We start from the raw sequence: 24127 nt of genomic DNA on the forward strand, positions 1-24127 counted from the left end.
TTTTACTCTTGGGCAAAACAGCTCATCTTAATTCAGTTCGAGACATGGAGTTTAAAATATGCACTCAAAATACTTCCAAGAAAGCTGCAACCTTTCAGAGGAGAGAGATAAGAATGTATTTTAATTATGAGGTTATAAATATGCGATAGATTTATTTTTTTTTTACCAACTCCTAATGTGCTATGTAACATTGTTCAGATGCAGTTATACATTTATCTGTCTGTCTCTATTCCTGTCCAGGGTTTTGCTTTTATTTTATTCTTTCTCTTTTTTTTTTTTTTTTTTCCCTCCTGATAGCTCAATCTCTATTTATGGCATCGTTGAGACAGGCCCTGGGAAAAAAAAAAAGAATCTATCCTTCTGTATTTATAAACCACCACAGAATAAATAGGGAATGGTTCCTTTTTACAGCTGAAGGGCTGGTATTATAAGTAGCAATATGAAATATTTAGACACATTATTTCAAGCTTCCCGGCTGCTTGTGATTCTGCTAATTATTTTTGATCTGTCACTCAGAAATAAAAAAATAAATAAATAAAACTTTAAAGAGTTCATTAGGACTGCGAAAAGGAAGAAGAGTCAGATATAAGGCAGCAATTATAATTTGGTTTTAACATGTTTTTTTCATTTTTTGCTGACTCCTCAGCTACATTGTTTAGTAGAAGGATGGCTACAATATACTTCTACATTAAAGCCTGTTAAATAGGGAAGAAGCTGAGACATTCAGCTGGGATATTGTTTGCTAGCTCAATTAGCATCCCAAGAATTTGAAAGTACAATAAATGTATCTGAAGATCATATCTAAACATACTTACCAAAAAGTACCCACCTCTCTCAGCAGTTCACATATTTCTGCCTTCTAACTGGGAGGAAAAAAAAAAAAAAAAGGAAAAAAGGCAGTTCGATGTGTAGGTTAAGATTGGCGTGTGGCAAGGTTTGTGTGAGATACAAAGAAATCTGTATTTCACTCAACAATTTCATTGCTTAAACATATAGTTTAGAAGCATCTTTTCCTTAAACATGTGGTTCAATAACATTTTCTTCAAAGGAACAACTCAGTGTGTTAAAAGATTTAAGAACAAAGAATGTGCTGCAAAATGCAAATTCCTCCAGTGTTACACTGTGTATGCAATTATGTATGTAGGCAGATAGATATAATTTGAGAGTTATTAACTTTCAACATCAATGATGTACCCTGAATCAATACAATGTAACTACCTATTAAAATATAAACCAGGTGTGTTCCCAGGCAAATACAGTCTGAGAAGCTTCTCTTGATTTTTTTTTCTTTAAAGATTACAGCTCTACTGTGGACAAGAAGCTCAAGAGATTGGTGCTGGTCCTAAAGATGGAGATTGGTTTGCCTTTTGCTGATGGTTCTAGAATGTTTCATTTCCTCCACGTTTAGGGAAAAAAATAATTCAAAATATTAAACAATATTGAAATGGCGTGAAGGGGATGAATTGCCTCACAAACATCCGTACATTTATACATCTCCGGATGCATAGGAAAGACAAAAGTTCCCTATTTCCATATTTCCTTTGGCTGAAGGGAGGGAATGAAGGGAGCAGAAATCATTTTAAGCTTTGCCCTCCCGGCGGATCGACCCCTCTTGCAAATCCCTTTCTCCTGGCCGCCCTCCCTCGCTCCCCCGAGCACACAGCCCCGCGCAGTTAACCTTGGAGCGGCGCCGGGCAGGGAAGGGTTAATGAAACCCAGCTCTTTACGACCTCCAGGGTCAGACTCTTCCTATCTGCAATCTAAGGAATTAGGTAAGGAGGTTATAAGATTATAGTGAAAGGAGTTATAGGCCCTCGTAGCCTCACACCTGAACATATTGGGCTAATCCACTGGGATTCTTAAAAATCGCTTCAGCTATGGAAAACTGTTAATTAGGCTGGGTCTGTCCCGAGGTTTCCTGTTGCATTAGAGATCCAGCCGAGCTGCCTGCGCTCCATAGGCTCGCCTGAAACGCTCTTAGTGTGCCTAACTTTCTGTCCCTTCTCCACAGCTGAAATCAGCATCAGCCCCTGATTTCGGGGTTAAAATAAAGCAAAGCTGGGGGAAAATTCAGCCCGGGAGATGAACAAAAGTCAACCCCCTCCGGTCCCTGAGCCCTGGGTGCCCGGCAGGCTATTTGCAGCTGTTTCTAACTTCAGTGTTTGTTTACAGTAGCAAAATTAGCACTTGGAGGAGAAGTGAAAAGCTGTTTTCACATCAGTTTTACTCCTCGGTTCCTAGCTTGTGATGCCTTTCCTCCCTCCCAGCAATCAGCATCATTTAAAGTGCGGTACAAACTTTCTCTCGCTGCTTTGACTTAGTTCTCTGCAGTCGCATCCTATTTTCTGCTGAAGAAAAATACGCGGAGAGAAGGTAGCATGTGAACACGGGCCAAACATCACGGATTCGAGGCAAAAAAATAATATTCATAATCCCGAGCATCCCCCCAGAACGTATTTCAATGTCGCATGGCAGAGCCCTGCCCTAGTCCCAGCTTTCTGCCCTTTGGCACTCAGATATTTGCTTGTCTCCAGCAAAGTTTTCTTTAATCCGCCGAGACACCCCAGGGCTGTACCTGAGCCACGGCTAAATTGCTCCCTACAACCGATAAAATCCTGCAGCAGCAACTCCCCAACTTCAATACTTAAAGCAAGGGCTGGTTTTAGCCATTTTGTCATTTGCAGAAATGCTGAATTTTTTATTTTTTTAAATTTTTTTTCTGTGCCACTTGTGGTCACCCTCGAATGGCAGTAATCTGTAGATTACATATTACGAGCCTTGTCATTACGTGGATAAAATGAGGTGGTTAAACGCTAAAATCCATTTTACTCACCACATTTGCTTGTGGGGAGGGAGGGGGGCGGGAAGGAGAGGGGAGGACAAACTTGTAGGAGAAGGATTTAAACCCCTCGGATGGGAGCTGGATGTGCTGTCAGAGCCCTCTCTGCCTGGTGGGTACACGGGCTGGGCACCCCTCAACTTCACCTCCAAGGCAGGCGCCCGATCACTCCAGCCCTTCTCCCTCGCTCCTGAGCCTTTTGTCCCCATTTTCGTGGTATCTCAGCTTTGCTCCACAGAGGCGACTTTTCTCTGCCTCTCCTGGATTTGCTCTGTAGCATTTCTAGGCTCCTACTCTCCAGCTCTCCCCCCGTTTGCCTCTTTCATCTGTGTCCCTGATCCCTCTCCAGCTGATGCGATTCTTTAGAAATGTGGTTCTTATCCCGTCCCTACCTTTGCCGGCTCTGATTAGATATTATTTTTTCATTGGCTCTGCTACAATGGGTTCCTCCCTTTAATCTCTCGGTATATTTTCCCCCTCCCGGTATAACCAAATCCATGAAATTCACAGCCTCTCTCTTTGACACGACTGGTTCGTCTAATCACTCCATATCGATTTCCCTAACTCTTTTCATCCAGCTGAAGACACATTTTAAAACACTCCAAGCCAGAGTGTGCTCTTTGCTTTATACACACTAATAAAATGATTTACCCTTCTCTCTCTGCTCTCCTCACAGGAGAAAATCGTTCAAGTCGCGGCTATTTGTGTGTGATCAGTAAATATTTAGTGTGGCGACATCCTCAGCTCCTCTCCTGATCAATACGCAACCCAACAGGAGGTGGACTATTGTCCGGGTAGTGACTTGCTGAGATCTCCTTTAGATGAATTCTTTGCCCCCCATACTGTCTGTTATGATTTATCCTCGAAGGTGACCAATAAAGAAAAACCGAGTCTTTAAAACCGCCTGTTTCTAACCTGTTTACCGTGCCATTAAAGCACCTAAGCGAGGAATGGCTTATTCATCCCCGTCTCCCACATCCCTGGCATGGGCTGACACACACAGGGCGCTGCTGGAAAACGGGGATCAGAGCGGGCAGAGCGCTGCTCTGCACCCCTGCACCCCTGTTCCCCCTGTTCCCCTGCAGGAAAACCCCGGCCGCTCTCTGCGCTGCGGTGTCACGGCACCGAGAGGGCGATTCCCTGCTCGCAGCCACCCTGCAGCACCCTCGGGCACAGCTCAGCCTCAGCCCGTGCCAACGGTGTGCCCAGGGATGGAGGGTGCCCCAGCAACTTCCAGCCCGCCTCCCTCCTCCTCCTCATCGCATCCCGCGGCTCTGCCTGCCCCAGGAGCAGGCTGAGGCAGGGCTGCTGGGGGCTCAGTGGTTGGTTTGTTTGTTTGTTTGCCTGGGGTTTTTTGGTTTGGGGTGGTTGTTTTTTTGAACGACATGGAAAAGCTGCAGTGAAGGAAAATAATAATAATAATAATAATGGAAATGGAGAAGAGCTTTAAAGCCCGTTTCCTGTGGTTAACCATAACGAGAGCTTTCCCAGAGTGATAAAATGGGCAGCAGGAGAAGTTCGCGTGTGTGTGTGCGTGTGCTTTATCCTGATCTGCTCTTTCGCTCCTAGGAAAGCCAATGCCTCCCCTTGCAATCACCCCAGGAGTGTGCTGTGCCCGCCGAGATGTCCGAGGCAGCAGTGCCTGCTGCGTGGGTGCCTGTCTGATGCAGGCTGGGCGCCTCCACACAATGGCCACCCAGTGATCTCTGCATCGCCTCTGTGTGCTCACTCACACCATGCCCTGCAGCCCACAGAGGTGCCCAGATATTTATTTTATCCCCGTGCGTGTGCGTTTGCACCTCAGCTCTAGGTCGGAGGCGTTTATCTCTGCAAATGGACATTGCCTGCACAGGCGCTGCATAAATCCAGGGCTGTGTATTACAGATGTGCGACTGTTATTCAAATGTAAAACCAGCTACATCCACCTGTTAACTTTGTTTAGAAACCACTTTCACTAATGGCTTTTCTCTAACTTATTCAGCCCGTTACTCGAGTATAGGAGGCAATGGAGGGGAAAAATCCATATGAAACCCTGCTCACAGCCTCTCTTCGAGAGGACACTTTCCACACCTTGCCTAGACAGGGCTCCTATAGAGCGCTTATCTCTCGAATATATCTTTATACTAATGCATACTTAATTGGTCTGTCTTGACTGTCCATATAAAACAATTTAATTAGGGTGCTTTCTGCTTTGGAAAGAAAGAAAAAAAAAAATCTGCCCAGCATTTATTGTATTTAGCACCAATACAGGCAGAAAATGTTGCACAAGTTTTTGGTTGAAAGAGCACCTATGTGTCCATTGAAGGGCGTTGATCCGAAAAGACAGAGAGGACAAGTAAAATCGATTTGAAGCAACCCTCTCTGTCCCTTTCACACCATTCAGACACTCCATTCCTTCTAAGACAAAGACCCAGCGCCTTGGGAATGCTGGCAAGGCGGGGGGGGAGGGGGGGGGAAGGAAGAAAAAGGGAAAAAAAGAGGGGAGGGAAAAAAAAAAAAAAGGAAAAAAGCTTCAATCCCCCCAAGCGAAAGGGAGAGCTCTGAAATTCCTTCATATTGCTGTTATTTACCCCCGAAGATATGTTCAACTCCAGGATTTTCTTCAATTCGGCGTCTAACACTGCTGCTGCGAGGAATGTCCCTGGAAGGGGAGGAGGTAATTATGGCTATTAGTGCTGCGAGCCCAGCCGCAACCTTGGTCACTCGCAGGCTTTTAGGGTTAAAATAGCCCTCACCTCTGACCCCTGCGGAGCAAAGTTGTAGCTATTGCCACAAGTTGGGCCAAAGTTTTCAAATCCAGGGCTGGGCAACACCGGAGGGGGCAAACTTCTCCCTGGAATTATTTTTGGTTGGGATTTAAATCATCTTTAGTCTATTTAATTGCCTTTCCCTCCTCCTTTGGCCAAATAATCCCTTTCGGAGAGGTGGGGGGGATTTCAAAACGCCCTGCTCTCACTACCTTTCCCACTGCTCTTTCCATTTAGGTTTAATTTGGCAGATTGTTTTCAAGCATGAAAATGGTTATCATCAAACTGAATTACTGGGTCAGCCTTTCATCCAGAGATCTCAAGAATAAACGGGGGGGGTTGGGGGGGTCTGGCAGGGGTGCCCCCCCTCTTTAGGCTTTCCCCGCCATGACCCGTTCAGCTTTACAAAAAAAATTTTAAAAAGGAGCATTTGGAAAAATGAAGAAAGGACAAAAAGCTTGGATTTGTCTCCTGTGCTTTCTGCACACCTTCACGACCCTCCTCTGCAAGGGGGGATTTTGGAAGGGGGGGGCGGGGGGGTCTCAAATTGAGGAGGAAAGGGAGCCCACAGATGCAAGTACCCCTCTGGCAATAATAAAAATTCATTCAAGTGGGCTATGTCTCCATCTTCCATGTACTGATTAGACTTAACAAGAGTGGAAACTTGTGTAGACCATATTTATGGTATTAACAAGCAGTTAAAAGATTTATCCTTCTTCTGATCAATATTGTTCGTGGCCGGTCCTTCCCCCCCACCCCCCGGGCCCTCCCCGAAGGCTGCAATGACAATCGCCTTCATACTTTTTCATCACCGATCGAGGTGGCAAAACCCTTTTGTAATTTTCATTAGCCCAGTAAACATGCAATTAACATGCAGCACTGTGGTTAACTTAATTCCTGTTTTAAGGCAAGGACAAGCAAGAAATGGAAGAGCGTTTGTTCCATTTGTCAAGTATGACACACTCCCTACCCTAACAGTTTCTTAAAATAAAAGCTCGGCTCCCCACCACCACGACCACCACCCCTCTTTCCAGAAACCCCCCACACTGATACACACACACACACAAAAAGGAGCAGGAATCCATTAGTTGGAGAGTATTCTCCTGCCAAAGGCGGTATAATGTATTCCAAATTTTCCCAAGCCCTCACTGTACCGGGGTCCCGTTCCCCCCACTCCCCCCTCCCATCCCGAGGAAGGGGGCTGACTCGCTGATATTTCTCGTGGGTGAAAGATTCAGCCTTTTCCTAACCGTATTTTTTTTTTAATTTAAATAAAATAAAACTAAACGTGCTTCCCATGACTAAAAGTTGCCATGTTTGTGAAGGGGGTGGGGAAAAATGTCTCCAAGGGTTTCAATTAGCAACAAATGATTATTGCAACGGATTTTTGGTAATGAAAAAATGTGGAGTACCTCTTTCGAGCTGGGATCTCAGGGGCAGTGAGAGAGAGAGAGAGAGGGGGAGAGGGAGAGAAGGAGAGAGAGAGAAAGAGATTGCTGATTAGCTCGGATTCTTTCCCAACTTGCTTTAGCGTGTGCTTGCGTTCCCTGCCGACCCTACACAGGACACTATATATTTTTTCCCCTTCGGTGCATGTGTTGATAGTCCAGCCTGTAGTTGTTTGCGGTTGGCTTTTTTTTTTCCTTTTCGTTTTTTTTTTTTTTTTCCTGCCGGGGAGGGGGGAGGTGGGAAAGGGGGGGAGGGGGGGCTGAAATCCGTCGCATCCATCCTACCCCCACAGTCATTAACTTAGGAGATTTCCCTCTCTTATTTTTTTTTCTCCCCAATTGGAAGGGTGGGTTGTGAATATTTTTCCCCTTTTTTTTTTTTTTTTTTCTAATTTTTTTTTTTAAAGTCTCGCCTTTCCAGCTCCAAACAAGGTGTAGCGAGACGCTCTTCCTTCTAAGGAATGAAATGAGACAAGGATCACTCAAAGACATCTCCTACCTTGGGCTTGGGGATTTTTTCTTAAAGGCAAGGCGCACATTCCTAAGCAGCTGTGTACAAAGCCCCCCCTGAAATCTTGTCTGTGTAAAGTTAGAGTGTGTTCAGGGTGTTTTTTTTTTTCCTCTCTCTCCCAAGGCTGATCGCTAATAATACATCGAAAGCACTTCCCTTTAGGTTGTGGGAAATCTATTCCCTTCACCTTGCTTCCTTTTTTTCCCCCCCTGAAGGCTGTAACTTTACTTTTTTTTTCTCTCTCTCTCTTTTTTTTTTTTTTTAATCAGTTTGCACAATCGCTTAGATAAACACCAAGAAGGAGACTTCTCTTTAATTACCCAACGCACATCTTTCTGGGGGGCAAACAGCGGTCTGAATTTTTTTTTATTTGTTTGTTTCACCTGCCAAACTAAAGGAGAGGTAGAAAAAGGAAGATGCAAGCGATTTGGGACCTTGAACAAGGCAAATATGGTTTTGGTATGTTTACTTATAGTTTTTTTTCTTCTTCTTTGACACTTTTTTCGGGCAATGTGTTGTGATTCTTGTGTTTCTCTTTTAAGGAAAACAAAAAATCCAAAAAAGCAAATGTTAGCTAACGTGCGTCTTAAACGATCGTTTCTAAGGTTACGTGGGTTGCTCTAAGGAGGGGAAGAGGGGAGGGGGGCAGACCCAAGTATGTGTAATTGCAGCACCATCAGTTAGCACGTCCTTTAGCTAAATAAAGCAAAAGCAGCAAACAAACAAACAAGCGAACAAACCCGAGGACCGGAGCCGCTTTCCAGGTCCGAGGCAAAGCGCCTCCGAGTCATTTCCGCGGGAGCAGCGCCCGCTGCCCTGCCCGGCGCCGGGGCTGCTCGGGCGGAGCGCGGACCGACCTGCTCCGGAGGGTGGGAGGGCAGGACGAGGCTCTGAACTTAAGTGAGAGGTGTTAAACTGCCCGCGATCGCGTCGCTGTGTGCGGCTGGCAGCGTTTATTTGGGGTGGGGGGGAAGGAAAAAAAGAAAGAAAGGGAAAAAAAAAAAAAAAAAAAAAAAAAGGTCGGTGGTGAAGGTAGAGCGCCGAGATCCCCTCTCCCCCTCCGGTCGCTTCCCTGGCTAAGCAAGTACAATGGAAAGAAGCTGGAATATACTCACCATCCGAAGGTGTGGTTGGCAGTTCGGCTGAGGCTTTAAGGCAATTATTTATCCTTTTTTTTTTTTTTAAGTATTATTGCAAAAGACGTAGATCTGACTTTAGGCAGCAGAAGTGTTTTGCTCTGACAACAGCAAGCGAGGCTCGGATCCTCGTTAAAAAAAAAAAAATCACAAAACAGGATCTCCCCCCCCCCCCTCCCAATCCCTTACCACTATCCCTTAAAAATACCTATTCGGCACAGCTCTCGCAGAAACCCTGATGCAGAAATCTTATAGTCCGGTCTAGGAGTGCCCAAGCCAATTAATTTTAAATCCTTAGGAATTAATCAGATTAAAATGTACAGAAGTTTCATTCTCGTATGCATACGTGAGCCAAAAGTCGTTTCCCTTTAAGAGATCCTTTTCTTTTAAAGTTGAATTTTAGGCAGATAAGAGACTTACACTAGGGGGCAGCCAGATACTGTACTTGCTCCAATCTTAAGCAATTTTTTTTCCTCTCTCACAGCATATGCTCTGATTTAGCACTGTAAATTTTTCAGAGGACCCAACTCTGACAGCCCCTGGTGATTTTCAAAGTACCACAAGCCAGTGGTTAAAAATTGCATTGACTTGGAAGTTCAGAGGCACACAATAGGAGCCACTTTCCCTATTCATGGAACTTCAGTGTGGTGGAAGAGAAAAACACACACATACTACATTGAGGGAGAAGAGGAATTCATTGAATTCTGTTAGACGTAACTGCTTTCCACTGAGTTCAGAGCGAAACTCGGTATTTGTTCGATGCTGTATTCATATTGCGATTTAATCTAGAAAGAATTAGAGGACTGTTAGGCAGCTTTCTGCCAGCAAAGCAGCTTCCCCCTCCTTCCTCCTCTCTTTTTGAAACCTAAAGATTTACACCGGCTCTATCCCCAACTCAATTTTAGCAAAATAAATCCTTCCACTCCCTCTCATTAAAATAAATTTACATCTGCAGTAAAATGGCAGGAGGGATGCGTTTGTTTATTTGGAAAACCAACACGGTCTCACTTTTAAACCAGAGCATTTCTATTGTCATTAAGCCTCGGAGAAGGACAGTGGAGAATCTCCCCCTTCCTTGCGAAGCGCTCAGGTTTTGAGGATTATTTAGCGAAATTAGCTGCAGATCATTTTTACATTCATCTCCTCTGTCTCAACCCACTCGCAGGGGTGTTTTCAAATAAATAGCAAAGCATCTAATGGTGCTAATAGATAGTTATATCGCTGCATCCCTCGAAGAGCAAATAGTTAATCTAAGGCATTCTTCATTAATGCTTGAGCAATCAGCGTATACGGCGGCTTTTAAGCGTATATCAATGGTTTTTCATTTTTACGATCATACGTTCAAACTATTAATATTGTGCGTCCTGTTAAAACCGCTTTCTCTTCTGATTTCTGCATTTGTTAGGACGGCGTTTATGTTTTTTCATATGGTGAATTAATCCTGTTTACTTTGTCAGATTCGAGACAGGAAAGGTTGGTGTTGGGTTGTGGTTTGGGTTTTGGCTTTTATTTTTTTCCTCAGGAAACCCAACATCAGCAACAATCTGTGGCTATTCTGCATTTTGAACCCCCACCTTCTCCTACCCTCCCCGAAAGGTCACCTCCTCAGCTCTGGCTTGTTTGGAAATCATAAGGCAGCTCCCCACATTTTAACCTGGAAAGATTCCTTCCCCACTTTCTGTCTTCCCAGTCCCTCCTGGTCACTGCTTCGGGTAAAGGTTATTTTTTGCTCTGTGAGGATCAATGGGAACGCTGCAGCCTTGTCTTTGAAATTGAGTCGCAAAAACCTCTTCGCCCGTGGGGTCTGAACACGCCAGGTTTCCCGGCAGGACACTCTCAAGTCGAGGTGCTTTTTACAACTTTCCAACCATCCCCGCACCTGCGGCTTTAGCCACACGTTTTATTTCTGCGGCAGAAGTGTGTGGGCATGTGGCAACATGAAAAAGTGTGTGTGAGGAGGTGAGGGGCAATTAATCCCTTACAGAGTTGTGCCCAGGTCTGTGTCCCCGCGGCCGTGCTTGGTGAGCGGCTGGGATGTGAGCGCTCACAGGCGCGTGTGTTCGCAGAGGAGGAACGGTCCGGCCGGGCATTTATCTGTCTATGTTAACATGTTTTCTATTTTATCTCTCCGTCTCTTCGCTTGTTCGAGTGTCTTTTGGCCATTTTCACCGGGAGACGGACTCGAGTCTCCGCTCCGCTGGCCGGTAGCTCCCTTCAGCGGGAAATAAACACGTCCCCGTGCTTAGCTCTGTTACCTGCTCGTGGTAGAGAACGGAGGTCGCGTTACAGAGTCGGGGTGCGTGCGGTCACGAAACCCCCGAACCCGCAAAACCCCGAAATAAAGTTAAAGGGGTTGAGGCGAGCCACGCCGTGGCGATGCCGTGCGGAAGGCACGGCTGTCACGCTCTGCGGAGCGCCGTGCCGGGCTCCGGAGCTGTCTGCAGCGGAGCCGCGCTCCCCTCGCTTCGGGGCGAGCGGGACCCAGGAGCGCTCGGGCGGAACGGCGGAGCCCCCGCGCCCCGCCGGGGCCGGGCTGTGCGAGCGGCCGCTCCCGGAGCGCGGGGCGCGCTCAGCTCGGCGCGGCTCAGCGCAGCCCGGCCGGGCTCGGCGCGGCTCCGCGGGCGGCCGGGACTCGGCCCGGCTCGGGAGGGCGGCGGGACACGGGGCGGCCGCGCCGAGCGCAGGTGCCCGGAGCGGGGCCGGGGGGGCTCCGCCGTGAGACCCCCGGCGGGCACCAGCCCGCACTGCGCTCCCCGAGCGCTTTCGGACAACCCGCGGCCGCCCCTTCCCCGCAGCGGCGGCGGCGCCGGGGCTCGGCTTTACTTTATTCCGTGGAGTTTTACCTCGGTTTAGCGCCTGCTTTCCGCTTTGCACCCGGCCGCCCCCTCCGACCCCGGAGGCCGTGCCCCGGCGGGCAGCCCCAGGTGAGGCGGCGGCGGCGGCGGCGCCCCGCTCCGCACGCCGGGCTCGCCCTCACCCCTGGCCCCGGCGGGGCGTGAGGGCGCGGGGCGGCGGGCGCGGGGCGGCGGGCGGCGCTAGGACCGCGCGGGCGGCGGCGGCGGCCATGGCGGGCCGCGCAAGGGCGGCGCGGGCCAATGAGGGCCGGGGGGCGGGGCGCGCGCTCCTGACCACTCAGGCGCCGGCCCGGTTGCCTTATAAGGCGCGCGGTCGCCATGGCGACGCGCGCTGAGTTGCAGCAGCCGTGTCAAAGTTCACTCTCCCGCCAGCGGGGCGAGCGGCCGGCGGGGAGCGCGCTCGCCGCTCCTCGGCCCACACGCCGCCCGCACCGCCCGCCCGCCCGCCCCGCCCCGCGCCGCCCCTCCCCGCCGCCGCCAGGGGAGGGGAGCGGGGGGGAGCCCCTGCTTCTTTTTATTTTGGGGCGGGGGGGGGGGGGGGGGGAGCGCTGGCGCGCTCTCCCCGTGGTGATTTTTTTCCCCTCCTCCCTCCCTCCCCGGCTGAGGAGCGATGCTGCGCGCTGGGTTATGATCCTTCCCTCTCTCTCTCTCTCTCTCCTCTCCCTCCCTCTCCTCCTCCTCCTCCTCCTCTCCTCCTCCTCCTCCTCCTCCTCCTCCTCCTCCTCCCGCTCCCCTCTTTTATCATCCTGGCTGGCTGGGCGCTGCTGCGCTGGCGAGTTGACTCCTTCCCTCCCCCCCGCCCCGCGGCCCCCCTCCCCCTGCCCGCGCCGTGAGCACCGGCGGCGCGGAGGCGAGAGCCCACTTGCGAGGCGGCAGAAGCAGCATAAGGCAGCGCGGCGGCGGCGGCAGCGGCGGCGGGAGCGGCGGCGGCGGGAGCGGCGGCAGCGGCACCCGAGCGGCGGCGGGAGCGGGAGCGGCGGCGGGGACGCGGCGCGGCGGGAGCGGCGAACCGGCGGAACGGGGCAGAGCGGAGCAGAGCGGCGGCGCCGGAGAGGAGGAGGAGGAGGAACAAATAAACAATCATAATAATAATTCATAATAATCGTAACGATCATAAGAATTTTTTATAAAACAAAAAAAAAAAAAAGAGAGAGAGCGAGGAGGAGGAAAAAAAAAAAGCCAACAGCCCCCCCACACCCCCGAGCCCAAAAGAGGGAGCGAGAGAGAGCAAGAGCGCAGCGGCCGGGCGGAGCGGCGGAGAGGAAGAATTAAAGCGAGCGAAGGAGGGAGGAGAGACAGAGCAGAGAGAGAGGAGGAAAGAGGAGGAGGAGGAAAAAAAAAAGCCCACAAAAACAAAGCGATCGCAGTTGATGTTGCTGCTGCAAGCTGGACTTCCAAAAACTACGGCGAGACCGACCGCTCTCCGCGCCGAGAAGAGTCTCCTCCGCTGTGCGTGTTTTTTTCCGCTGTGTGTGTAATCTTTAACCTTTTATTCATTCTTATTTTGATGGCTTTCCTGAATGGCTGACTGCGAGCTTCCCTGGACCTGGCCCCCAGACACCCGCCTCTCCTCCTTCAACTACTCTGCTGCAGATCAGCTCTAAGAGAGAGAGAGGGAGATCTTTGAAGAGATTTTTTTTTTTTCTCCTCTCTCTCTCTCTCTCTCTCCCCCTCTCTCCCCCACCCCCACCACCCCTTTACTTTGCTCTCCTGGAGCCCAGACAATCGACTCGCACCTCGCCCCCCCGCACACACACCTCCATCGCCCCGTGCTTCTGCACCTTCGCCGGTACCGGGAGATCCCCCCCACCCCGACCCTCCTGAAAAAAAAAAAAAAAAAAAAAAAGGCAAAACAACAAAAGAGAGAGAGGGAAAGAGAGAGAGAGAGAGAGAGGGGAGGACAAAAAAATAAAAAGACTGCTGCAAAGCTGATCTGAAAAGCAAAGCAAACAAACTTTGAAAATAAAGGGGGAACAGGAAGTTTGGCAACGGTGTCCAATAGATATGGCAATGGTAGTCGGTGCGTGGCGAGACCCCCAGGACGATGTGCCCGGAGCTCAGGGAACGCAGCCTTCGCAAGCCCCGCCGGTGCAGGGACCCCCGGCCGGGGCCCCGCACACCCCACAGACCCCGGGGCCCGGGGGCCCTCCCAGTACGCCAGCCCAGACCAACCCGCCGAGCCAGCAGAACCAAGGAGACAAGCAGCAGCAGCAGCAGCACATTGAATGTGTGGTTTGTGGGGACAAGTCTAGTGGCAAACATTATGGCCAGTTTACCTGCGAGGGTTGCAAGAGTTTCTTCAAGCGGAGTGTAAGGAGGAATCTCAGCTACACTTGTCGTGCCAACAGGAACTGTCCCATTGACCAGCACCACCGCAATCAGTGTCAGTACTGCCGCCTCAAAAAATGCCTCAAAGTTGGCATGAGACGGGAAGGTATTGGGATTTCATTTGTTTTGCAATTTTTTTTTCACTCGCTGCGTTTTGGGGTTTGTTTGGTTTTCCTTTTTTTATTATTTTTAAATAATATATATAATTGCTCTTAGCATTTTTTAACTTTCCTCTCCAAACCCCAAACCCAACCAGAACCTTTCCTCCCCCCCACCCACCCCCCTCGAATAAACCAGCCAGAAACTTTCTCGTAATGAAAGAAAGCGGTGTTGGGGAGGGTGGGCAGGGAGGCAGGGGCTCTCGCATGCTTTCTCCTGCACTCGTAATTGATTTGTGTTTGTTTTGATTTTGCTGATGGAGGTTTATTGAAAGTGGATTTTTAGTTTCACGCTGCTTAGGAGCGAGATGATGATTCTGACGTGTGGTTACTTTTCCTTCGTGTTTCCTCCTGCATGCTCAGCCTTAGCCCCCGTCCCCCGAGCAGCCCTGTGTGTGTGTGTGTGTGTATCTGTGTGTGTGTGTACACACACACACGGAGCCTCCCGAGATGCACACACACACACACACACACACACACACACATATATATATCCTCCAGCACCCTGCCTTAGATTGCAATTTTACACAGGCGGTTCAAATTACTATTACAATGGGACTCACCCTACCGAGGCTCTACAGCACTCCACTGTGGATTCCCAGCCGGATTTTTCCTCCTTTAAAAATATATATACACACACACACACATATCTCCACGAGTGTGTGTGTATACACACACTGCCGTGTGTCTGCCTTTCCTGGTTGTTATTACCTCACTTTTCTCTTCTTCCTCTTATTTTCTTGTTCCTCCGGGAGAGGCAGGAGGGGGTAGAAGGGATGGGGTGGGGGGTGTAAGGAGCAGTCCAGAAGTAAGTGTGGGGTGCTCGGATCTCTGCAAGTGGAGTCTTTGTGATATAAAATTAGACGGGAAATGTGAGCCTGCAGTTTTCCAGTGCGTGCTGTGTGTCTGGACGCTGCTATGTAGGTTAAGGGTGAGGGGGCTTGGGACTCGCCGGGCTCCTCTCTTTGTGTTTCTGCAAGAGTAACTAACCTTGGAATACAGGCGATAACAAATATAAATCAAGCACATTTTTAGGCGTTCTCCCTTCTTGTCGTCTCTCTGCCTCTGAGCCCTTTTTCTCTCTCCTTTTTCTCTCGCTGTCACCGTGTAAATTTATTAACAAAATGAAAGGCCCACTTTCCATGGGCAGCGGGGGAAGGTGCCTTTGGATAATGCCCTCAGCCTCACCAGGGGACCTGCCGGGGATGTCGTGGGGTGATTTCGCCTCCTTTGGTATTTTTTACGAGAGGGGGGGATGTATAATACCAGCAGCAACAATGTATTCAGTGGGCGAGAAACGCGTGTGGGACCAGAGCCGGGGATTTCGAACTGAAGTGTTTCTTCCTTCTCCCCTCCTCCTTCCCCATCCCGCTCCCCCAGCCTCAAATCAACGAGCTGGTTTAGGTGTAACGGAGAAAAAACACACAAAGACGTATCCTGCATCTCTTGAAGGAGGGGGTGGCGGTGCAGGGGAGGGGGGGATAACCGGACTGTGGTGTGTTTTGGGAAGTGAGGAGCTGGGCTCCCACAGCAGCCCTGGCCGAGCCCACAGCGTCCCTCAGCTTTTGTTGTTGCTTGACTTGACCCGAGAACTGCGGAGCCTTAGAGCGGGGCTGGGGCTGAACTCTGGCTGGGAAAATGCACGTTTAGCCCCGAAGCTGGCCGGGTGCGGGGTCACACAGGCACGCACAAGCACACAAAGCAGGCTGTATTGGAACCGATGGTCGCAATTCAGATATTAATAGCTGTAGTTTCTTCTTTATTTACTGCAGCGGTCCAGAGGGGCAGAATGCCACCCACACAGCCAACTCATGGTCAGTTCGCCTTGACAAATGGGGACCCTCTCAACTGCCATTCCTACCTATCCGGATATATCTCCCTTCTTCTGAGAGCAGAGCCCTACCCCACCTCCCGCTTTGGCAGTCAGTGCATGCAACCCAACAACATCATGGGCATCGAGAACATTTGTGAACTGGCAGCTAGGATGCTCTTCAGCGCAGTGGAGTGGGCCAGGAATATCCCCTTCTTCCCAGACCTCCAGATCACAGACCAGGTGGCCCTCCTGAGGCTGACCTGGAGCGAGTTATTTGTCCTCAACGCTGCCCAGTGCTCCATGCCCCTCCACGTAGCTCCGCTCCTGGCAGCTGCTGGCCTCCACGCTTCGCCAATGTCTGCTGACCGAGTGGTCGCCTTTATGGACCACATACGAATCTTCCAAGAGCAAGTAGAAAAACTGAAAGCATTGCATGTCGACTCTGCAGAATATAGCTGTTTAAAGGCCATAGTCCTCTTCACCTCAGGTAGGCGGCATTTCTTTGCTCCTTTTTTTTTTTTTTTTTTTCCTTTTTTCTCTCTCCTTCCCCGGGCCCCCCTTGAGAAGTGTTTGCTCTTGCAAAGTGTTATTGCCTGCACCCCATGCCCGCTCCCTGCCCCCCGAGAACCAGCGCGGTCTCTTTTCCTTTTAGGAAGCGTTGCCCTGTGCTCTGCCCTGCAGGGCCTCAGATCCGAGCATCCCATCTTCTAGGGAGTGCAAATCAGAGAAAAAAATAAAATTAAAATAAAATACACACACCCCATTTATTTTAATTTTTTTTTAAAGAAAAAAGCAGACAGACAAAATACACCCCAAGCCTAGCTGAATAATGCTGGGGACTGGGAAAGAAGGGGCCCGGGAAGAGGCACCCATTCGCCACGAGAGACTGCGCTCTTCCCATTGAAAATAATATTTTATTTAACAGTATAGCTCTGGGTTGTTGCATTTAATGACACGCATCCGAACAGCAGCAAAATCTGTTTGATGTTGTTAAATACAAGTCGTCCTATCAGTGAAACCACTTTAAAAAGAGGATCATTTTATGGGCAGCCAGGAAGGGAAAAAAGCCCTGCAGGATTAAAAATTGAATTAAAAAAAAAAAAGTTAAATGCGCAAATCTGAGTTTAAAATATGTTCCCTGCCATCTCATAAAATAAAATAAATCAACTTTGCAAAGAGCTGTCTCTGATTTAAACAGAATGTGGCAGTGAGCAGTTCTGTGTCATTTAAGCTAAGGGGAAAAGTTTGCATTTGTACCCAGCAGGAACTGCATAGTCCAAAGCGAGTAGCGGGTGCGAAAAGATCATTACCATAAGTAGACAGGGATAGTATGGAAAAGTAAGAGGAGGCTGAAGCTGCCGCTCCGCAGTGTAATTCCGGGGTGGCACAAGCATGACTCTCCCGAGGAAAAGACCTCGAGGTGTTTCTTAGATAATCAAAGAGGGGAGGGGGGGGGAAATATGTGTCAACTTTTGCTGCCTAGAAATAGTGCATGAGTTATAAAGCAATAATTGAGTGCGTTGTGAAATCTAATTAGCTTGCACTAGAGTTTAACCTGGGTGAGTAATAATCCTGATATTAACTCTGGAGGCTAAATTTTTTTTTTTTTCTTCTGAGGGGAAAAAAAAAAAAAAATCTGCTCGCTAATTTGTGCAATACGTTATCTCAGATCACTAACTTTGAGGCTGCACCGGCAACCCAGTGTGCTGGAGCCCTGGAAGTTTGGGGATTAAATTTAAAAATACATATATTTCGCCTGTAACTCATTCGGACGCTTGGGAAAGTGGCCACGCGATAAACATATGAATGGAAGCAGGACCTGCAAAATAATTACTCATCAGAGTTTTTTAAAGCCTGATATCAGGAAACAGGAAAAAAATGTAGTTTATGTGGGAAAAGAAGGGCTCACAATCCGTTCCTTGTTGTGTTAAAGGGGGTCTGGGGAACGAAGTCATTTTCTGGACTTTGTCCAGGTTCTGGGTCGTGACCTAAACTTCCTTTTATATATTATTGCTTTACACATAAAAAACTTCTGCTTTTTTTTTTCCTCCCCCCCCAATTACTGGTGTTAAATCCTGAGGTGATCAATGAGCAGGGCACATCTAGCCACAGGGAGACAGGGATCCCGAGTGGGAAGGGGTGTCCGTGGGGTGCTTATTTTATTTTTCTATCGTTTTTCTAGGATGCATTTTCCTCTCCCTCGCTCAGCCGCTCAGCGAGGATCCCACACACGCTCACATCCCTCCCCAGCCCCTGCCCAGCTCACACCCACACCAAGGAGTTTATTTCCAATCCTGCCTTTTCTCCCAAATCACTTTTTTTTTTACTTTTTTTTTCTTTTTTTTTTTTTAGCCTTCTGAGAAAACAATCGTCCGATCCTGTCGTAACTGTTTAATTTATGACTATTTTCAAAATGGGAGGCCTGGCGTGTAAATTGCCTCCCAACTAGATAAACGTTTCTTGTTATCTGATTCTGGGGAAGACAGCCGCATGCAAAAAAATATAGGGTGATGCTTGCAGCTTCTGCAGCACCCCAATAACCCTCCCTGATGTAAAGCAGACGCACATAGATGCATATAATGTTTGCTGCAGCCTCTTTTAAGAGGGAGGGGGGAAAAAATCTGGGTTCTAATGACTCGCAGAATATGCATGTGTTAGCCCTGTGCCTAGGAAAGCCACAGGGAGGTCAGGTCACAACCTGTGCTCTTTCAGCACAGACGTCTCTGATTTAAAGGGAACTTATTGTATTTTAGCGTATCAGGGAAAAAAAAAAGAAAAAAAAAAGAAAAAAAAAAAAGAAAAAAAATGTCCAGACCCTATCAGGGAGTTTTCTTCTTGTAAGGGCCTTTAGGTTTAAAAAGAAGAAGAAGAGGAAAAAAAAAAAGAGGGGGGAGTGGAGGGGGGGGAAGAAAGAAAGAGAAAAGAAAAGAGGGGGGAAAAGAAACAGCTCAAATGAACAGAGAGATCACAGTTTGCATGGCTGCCTCTGAATAGGCTAAACTGACAAGATCAGTTTTAAAGGGCCACTTAAATCAGTTTCAAAGACTGAAGAAAAACGCGTTGTCTTCTTTGGGGGAGAATCTGTTGCTGGATCCGGGGCGCCATTATCTTTGGCTGGGCCAGTTTTTTATTATTATTATGATTTCTATCACTGTGAGTAGTAGTCCTTCTCATCACAGGGTTAGGCTCCCCCCAATTATTTTCCAAGAAGGGGGGGTGTGGAGAAATAGTGGCTCCCTTTCCCCCTCTTTGACTCAAGCCTTCCCCGCCCCCCCAGCCTTTCCCCCAAAAACCACAGAGATATGAAATTAGGCTTGGCCAGCACCTCCTTGCCACCCCTCAGGTCTGTCGTGCCATTAGAAATCTCGACCCTGGGAGCTGTGCTCAGTCCTAAAGGAGATCCTCTAGAAGAGAGAGAAATGCAGACACACACACACACATGCACAGAGAGATTGCCCCTTTTGGTGAAACCCACTTAAACTCTGCAGGGCGAGGTGATGGCGCACGATCCACTCTTAAACCTAGACATTTGGAAAAAAAAAAATCAAATTAAAAATTAAAAAAAAAAAAGCACAAACCACCAAAACCTTTTTAATCTGATGATTGCTTTCTTTTCTTTTTTTTTTTTTTATCTTTTCTTTCTTTTTTTTTTTTTTTTTTTTTTAATACACTTTCTTCTAGATGCCTGTGGTCTCTCTGATGTAGCCCATGTTGAAAGTTTACAGGAGAAGTCACAGTGTGCTTTGGAAGAGTATGTTAGGAGCCAGTATCCCAACCAGCCAACACGATTCGGGAAGCTATTACTACGTCTCCCCTCCCTTCGCACTGTCTCCTCTTCTGTCATAGAGCAATTGTTTTTCGTCCGTTTGGTAGGTAAAACCCCCATAGAAACCCTAATCAGGGATATGTTACTGTCTGGCAGCAGTTTTAACTGGCCTTACATGTCCATTCAATAAAACATCCAAGAGAGAGAGAGAGAGAGAGAGAGAGAGAGAGAAAATAAAAGGAAAAAAAAAAACAAAAAACCAACACCGAGACAAAAATTTTAAAAAAAAGAAATAAAAATTCAAAATTGAGAAGGGAGATGTGAGTGAAAGGAAAGCAAATGACATTTGGGTTCTGGTTGTTTCTTAAATTTCCTTCTGCTAAGAAAGGATGTAAAAGGATGTTACAAGTTTGCTAAGAGAAGACAGGAAAAAATTAATGGACTGTGAATTAAAAAAAGAGACTGTCAAATGAACTTTTACAGAATGCATTAAAAACTCCCGTGTCGTTCAGAAAAAAACTTGCTACTTATCATTTTTTTTGTAAAAAATAAAAAAGAGGGAAAGAAAAAAAGAAAGAAGAAGAAAAGAAATGATGGTGGGCTTTTTCTTTTTTTCTTTTTTCTTCTTTTTTTTTCTTTTTTTTTGGGGTAAACTTTTTAAAAAATCTCGCTTAAAGTGCATTTAAAGGAAATTTGGAGAAAATTAGCAGAACGGAAGAAAGTAAGTCTTTTTTTTCCAAATTATTAATTGTCCTATGTGTCTATGTACCTATAGCTGTTCTTTTTTGTATTTTTCTGGTTTCAAACCAGTTTATTCTGTGGTTCTATAATAATTTTTGATATAACCTTGGCTTCTTTAAAAAAAAAAAATAAACTGTGTATCCTTAAAATATATGTTCTGAAAGAATTAAAACTGAGTCCACGAAAGTATCATAGGAAGAAAGGAAAAGAGAAAAAAAAAAAAAACCCTCAACAACACAATGGTGGAAGCGCACTTAAGGTGGTGACCCAAAATCTAGCTTGAAGCTGAGAGAGCTATAATTATATAGACCCGAATGAACCACACGTGTCATATAACTCCCCCCAAATCTAGGTTTTTTTGATATTTCGGACAGAAAATGAACTGTGGGGATTTATTATAGGTAGAAGGATTTTGTGTCCAAGACACACTACGGTTTTGATTTAAAAGGAAAAAAAAAAAAAACAAGCAAACAAGCAAAGTGAACTTTTGTAATTTGAATTGGGTTCCACATAGTTCATCATGAATTGTTATTAAACTCCTCTATCTGTTTGTATATTTGCAAGCCCTTTGTATTATAATAATTGTTGATATTTTCCCTTTTTAAAAAATACCATTGAAATCAGCATGACAAAATAACACTGTTGGCACTTATAGATAACGTGATTGATTCAGTATCTTAGAGTTTACAGTTTTGTGTTTAAAAAAACTGAAGGTTTTTTTTTTTTTTTAAGTGCAACATTTCTGTATACTGTAAAAGTTATAATAACTGAACTGTTTGGTCGAGTCTTTGTGTGTTATATTCCAAGGAAAATTGAAAGTATTCAGAAATTAAAATATTATTTGATATCTGAAACTTGTTTGGCTGTCATAAATGTCTTTCAGAAACCACATTACTTCTCTATAGTTTGCAGTCATTTAAGTCCATAGGCGATTGATTTGTTTACTTGTCACAGTAAGTTTGTAGCAGATGTATTGTAGTGTATTTACCTGTTTAATTCCGGGATGGGGGTGGAGGACTTAAGTTCGTGGTTTATCTCTGGTTTTAGGAAGTACTATGCTGAAATGGTAAACCATCAACCCCCATTCATCTAATCCTCCTGTTAATTAAAAATGGATTTTCTGGAAAAAAAAAAAAAAAAGGCCCTTATTTTTGTCACACTTAAGTGCCTGCGTAGGAAAGGTATTGTTGTGAAAAAGTATTAGAAATCTGGAGATCAGTATCTATTTTATGATCAGAATGGGGCGAAAAATCTTTTGTAAATGTCTGACATACGCGCACAAGATCATTCAAGCAAGGTAATAGCAGTATTGTAAATATAGGTCAGTTGTTTGCAATGAGTTTTCTTTAAGTATGTGTGATTTTTTATAATACTCCGTAGTTGCCATCTATCGTTGTCATTGAGAGGTCTTCAAATGGAGTGGCTTTAGCTTCTAGCACTGAGGAGTCGGTTTTTAATGTATATATACTCTCAAGTGGATTTCTTTTTTTTTTTTTTTTTTGTTATTATTATTATTATTATTATTTTATTTTTTATTTTTTAACCTTAGACTGTGAAAGCATGACCACAGGTCATCTCTCTCTCTTTTCCATATGGGCTATATGTCTGTGTGTATGCTGGCACACAGGCAGGCGTGGGCGTCCCTGGATGTGCCCTGTGTGTGGAGGCACAGGGCCCTCTCCTGCAGCCCTGGCACAGGCGCAGCTCCCAGGGACCCGCCTGGGCGGGTGGCACAGCCCCGGACACACCACTGGGCAATGGACTGCTATCCCCAGCAGGCAAAAAAATGCAAACCCCACCAAATAACCCAACCCAAACCTGAATGAAGGCAAGATGATGTGGTTTTTTGCAAGGGGTTGATATTTTATTTCGTGTGTGTGCGTGTCATTTATTTTTTTTTTCCTCTTTTCTTTCTCTCTCCCCCCGCCCGCCCTCCCCTTGGTCTATAGCAGATGCTTTGTATGTGAAAGCTTGCAATTTTGTTCTTGTCTGAGGCTTCCCCCTCTCCCTTTTTACCACACGTAACTACACCATGTTGTGGTTTCACAAAAAGAGAGAGAGGGAGGGAGAGAGATCATTCTGTAAAGTCGATTAAACCCTGATCTTTAGTGTGTTCCAGTTAGACACATCTGTACTGGGGGCTGAGGGGCGTATGACTGTGAATTTGAGCAGAGTTTTACATCTGAATCATGGCTCCTTTTCTATAAATATATAAATATATATAAATATATAAATATACTATTATTGCAGGGGAATTGCTGACCTCTAGATTTAGCTTTTTCTATTGCAAGTGCTATCCATGTGAGTGTGTGTGTGTGAAGTTTTTATGCTTACTAAGAACACAGGATCTTGACTTGTTTGTTTTGTGTTAGTTTATTGTAAACAACCATTTGTTGTAAATTGTTATTGGCATTAAATTATAATTTATGATTTTCAAATCCAAAACATTCTCTGCTTTTTATGTTTTAAAGCCTGTAAGCTATCTCTGTATTTATAAGTTTCTTGCAGCGAGCTTTGGTTCACAGAGAATAATAGTAAACAGAAAATGCACCAGGGTTAAATAAAAACACACACACACACACACACACGCACGCACACACACAAGCCCCGTGTATATATGTTTGGAATGCTCAGAGGAGGATTTGTTTAGGGACTTCAGTTAGTTTTAAGTTTATAGCATTTAAAGAAAGTTTTTCTTTTCATGCTGAGTTAGAACAAAAGATCTATCCAAAGATTGAATTGGACAAAAGAGGAGGGTTGGGATGGAGAAGCTTGTTCTATGTTGAATTGAGGAGATCCTTTTTTTTTTTTTTTAAGAAAAGCTAAAAAAAAAAAAAAAAAGCTGTTAAACATGGCGACTCTTTCCCTCTAAGTGTCTAATTTATTTTTTTTCCTTGCGGTTCCCCCACTTCCCAACCCTCCCTTTTATTATATTTTCTGCTTTAATGTGATCTTAGCTCGCTCTATTCCTTCCCCCCCCCCCTCCCCGCCCCATTCCTGACACCGGCACTGGCGGGGAAAGACCCAAAGGCGACCCGGAACGACAGCGAGAGCTGCGGAGCCGCCCGCGGTGCAACCCACAGCTCGGGAAAGGTCTTCTTCACCCCCCCTTCCCCTTCCTCCTCCTCCTCTGCTCCGCTCTCCCCTCCCCGCCGCCGCTCTCCCAAACCTCCCCCGGCCCCGCCGGGGGGGCGGCGGCCCCGCGGGGCGCGGAGGGGGCGCGGGAGGAGGCGGCTCCCCAAGTTCAGACAAAAGCGGGGGCTGGGGCCGGAGGAGGCGCCGGGCGGGCGGTGCCAGCCCGCGCGTGTGAGCGTGTCCGTGTGTCTGTCCGTGTGTCTGTCCGTGTGTGCGTGAGCGCGTGTGGCAACCGCGCGTGCGAGCGCGTCCGCGCGCGTATCTCCGTGCGCGCGGGGCCGGCCCGGTGGGAGGTGGTTTTTGGTTGGTTTTTTTTTTTGTTTTTGGTTTTTGGTTTTTTTTTTTGGGGGTTTTTTGGAGGTTTTTTTGGAGGTTCGGAGGAGGAGCGGGGGGCTGCGCGGCCGCGGGGGCGACGCGTGGGAAAGTCCGCGGTGGGCGGCGGAGCTCAGCCAACATGGCGGCCCCGGCCGGGCCGCTCGCCCCGCGCAGCCTGGGGGGCCCCGCGGCCCCGCTCCGCGCCCCGCGCAGCGCCCGCGGCTCGCCCGACAGCGCCGGGATCAGCCGGGATCAGCCGGGGCCGCGGCCGCGGGCGGCGCTTCCCCCGGAGCCCGTATCCCATCCGCATGTCAATGACCTGTGGAAGCATCTCC

The 24127-nt window shown here is 47.4% G+C and overlaps 1 protein-coding gene and 1 long non-coding RNA gene across 3 annotated transcripts in view; one reads left to right on the top strand and one right to left on the bottom strand.

The window, feature by feature from the left end:
- LOC118690544 (uncharacterized) overlaps window positions 1-11657 on the bottom strand; it is a 48624-nt gene extending 36967 nt beyond the window's left edge. Inside the window, exons 1-4 of the long non-coding RNA XR_008508589.1 lie at window positions 11525-11657; window positions 8890-10936; window positions 8661-8809; window positions 816-863 (exon numbers count right to left, since the gene is read on the bottom strand). This is a non-coding gene — a long non-coding RNA (uncharacterized LOC118690544). The remainder of the gene's footprint in view (window positions 1-815; window positions 864-8660; window positions 8810-8889; window positions 10937-11524) is intronic.
- Window positions 7789-22787, top strand: NR2F2 (nuclear receptor subfamily 2 group F member 2). Of its 2 annotated transcripts, none has more exons than XM_036389316.2 (3): window positions 7789-8004; window positions 15795-16322; window positions 19517-22787. In XM_036389316.2, the coding sequence occupies exons 1-3, from the start codon at window positions 7962-7964 to the stop codon at window positions 19789-19791; spliced, it is 846 nt and encodes a 281-aa protein (XP_036245209.1). In that variant the 5' UTR covers window positions 7789-7961; the 3' UTR covers window positions 19792-22787. The 2 variants fall into 2 exon arrangements, with proteins under 2 accessions (XP_036245209.1, XP_036245208.1); XM_036389315.2 differs by lacking the exon at window positions 7789-8004 and adding an exon at window positions 12069-13970.
- Window positions 22788-24127: the final 1340 nt, after the last annotated feature.

Source organism: Molothrus ater, chromosome 13, assembly GCF_012460135.2.
Source record: "Molothrus ater isolate BHLD 08-10-18 breed brown headed cowbird chromosome 13, BPBGC_Mater_1.1, whole genome shotgun sequence".
NCBI lineage: Eukaryota > Metazoa > Chordata > Aves > Passeriformes > Icteridae > Molothrus > Molothrus ater.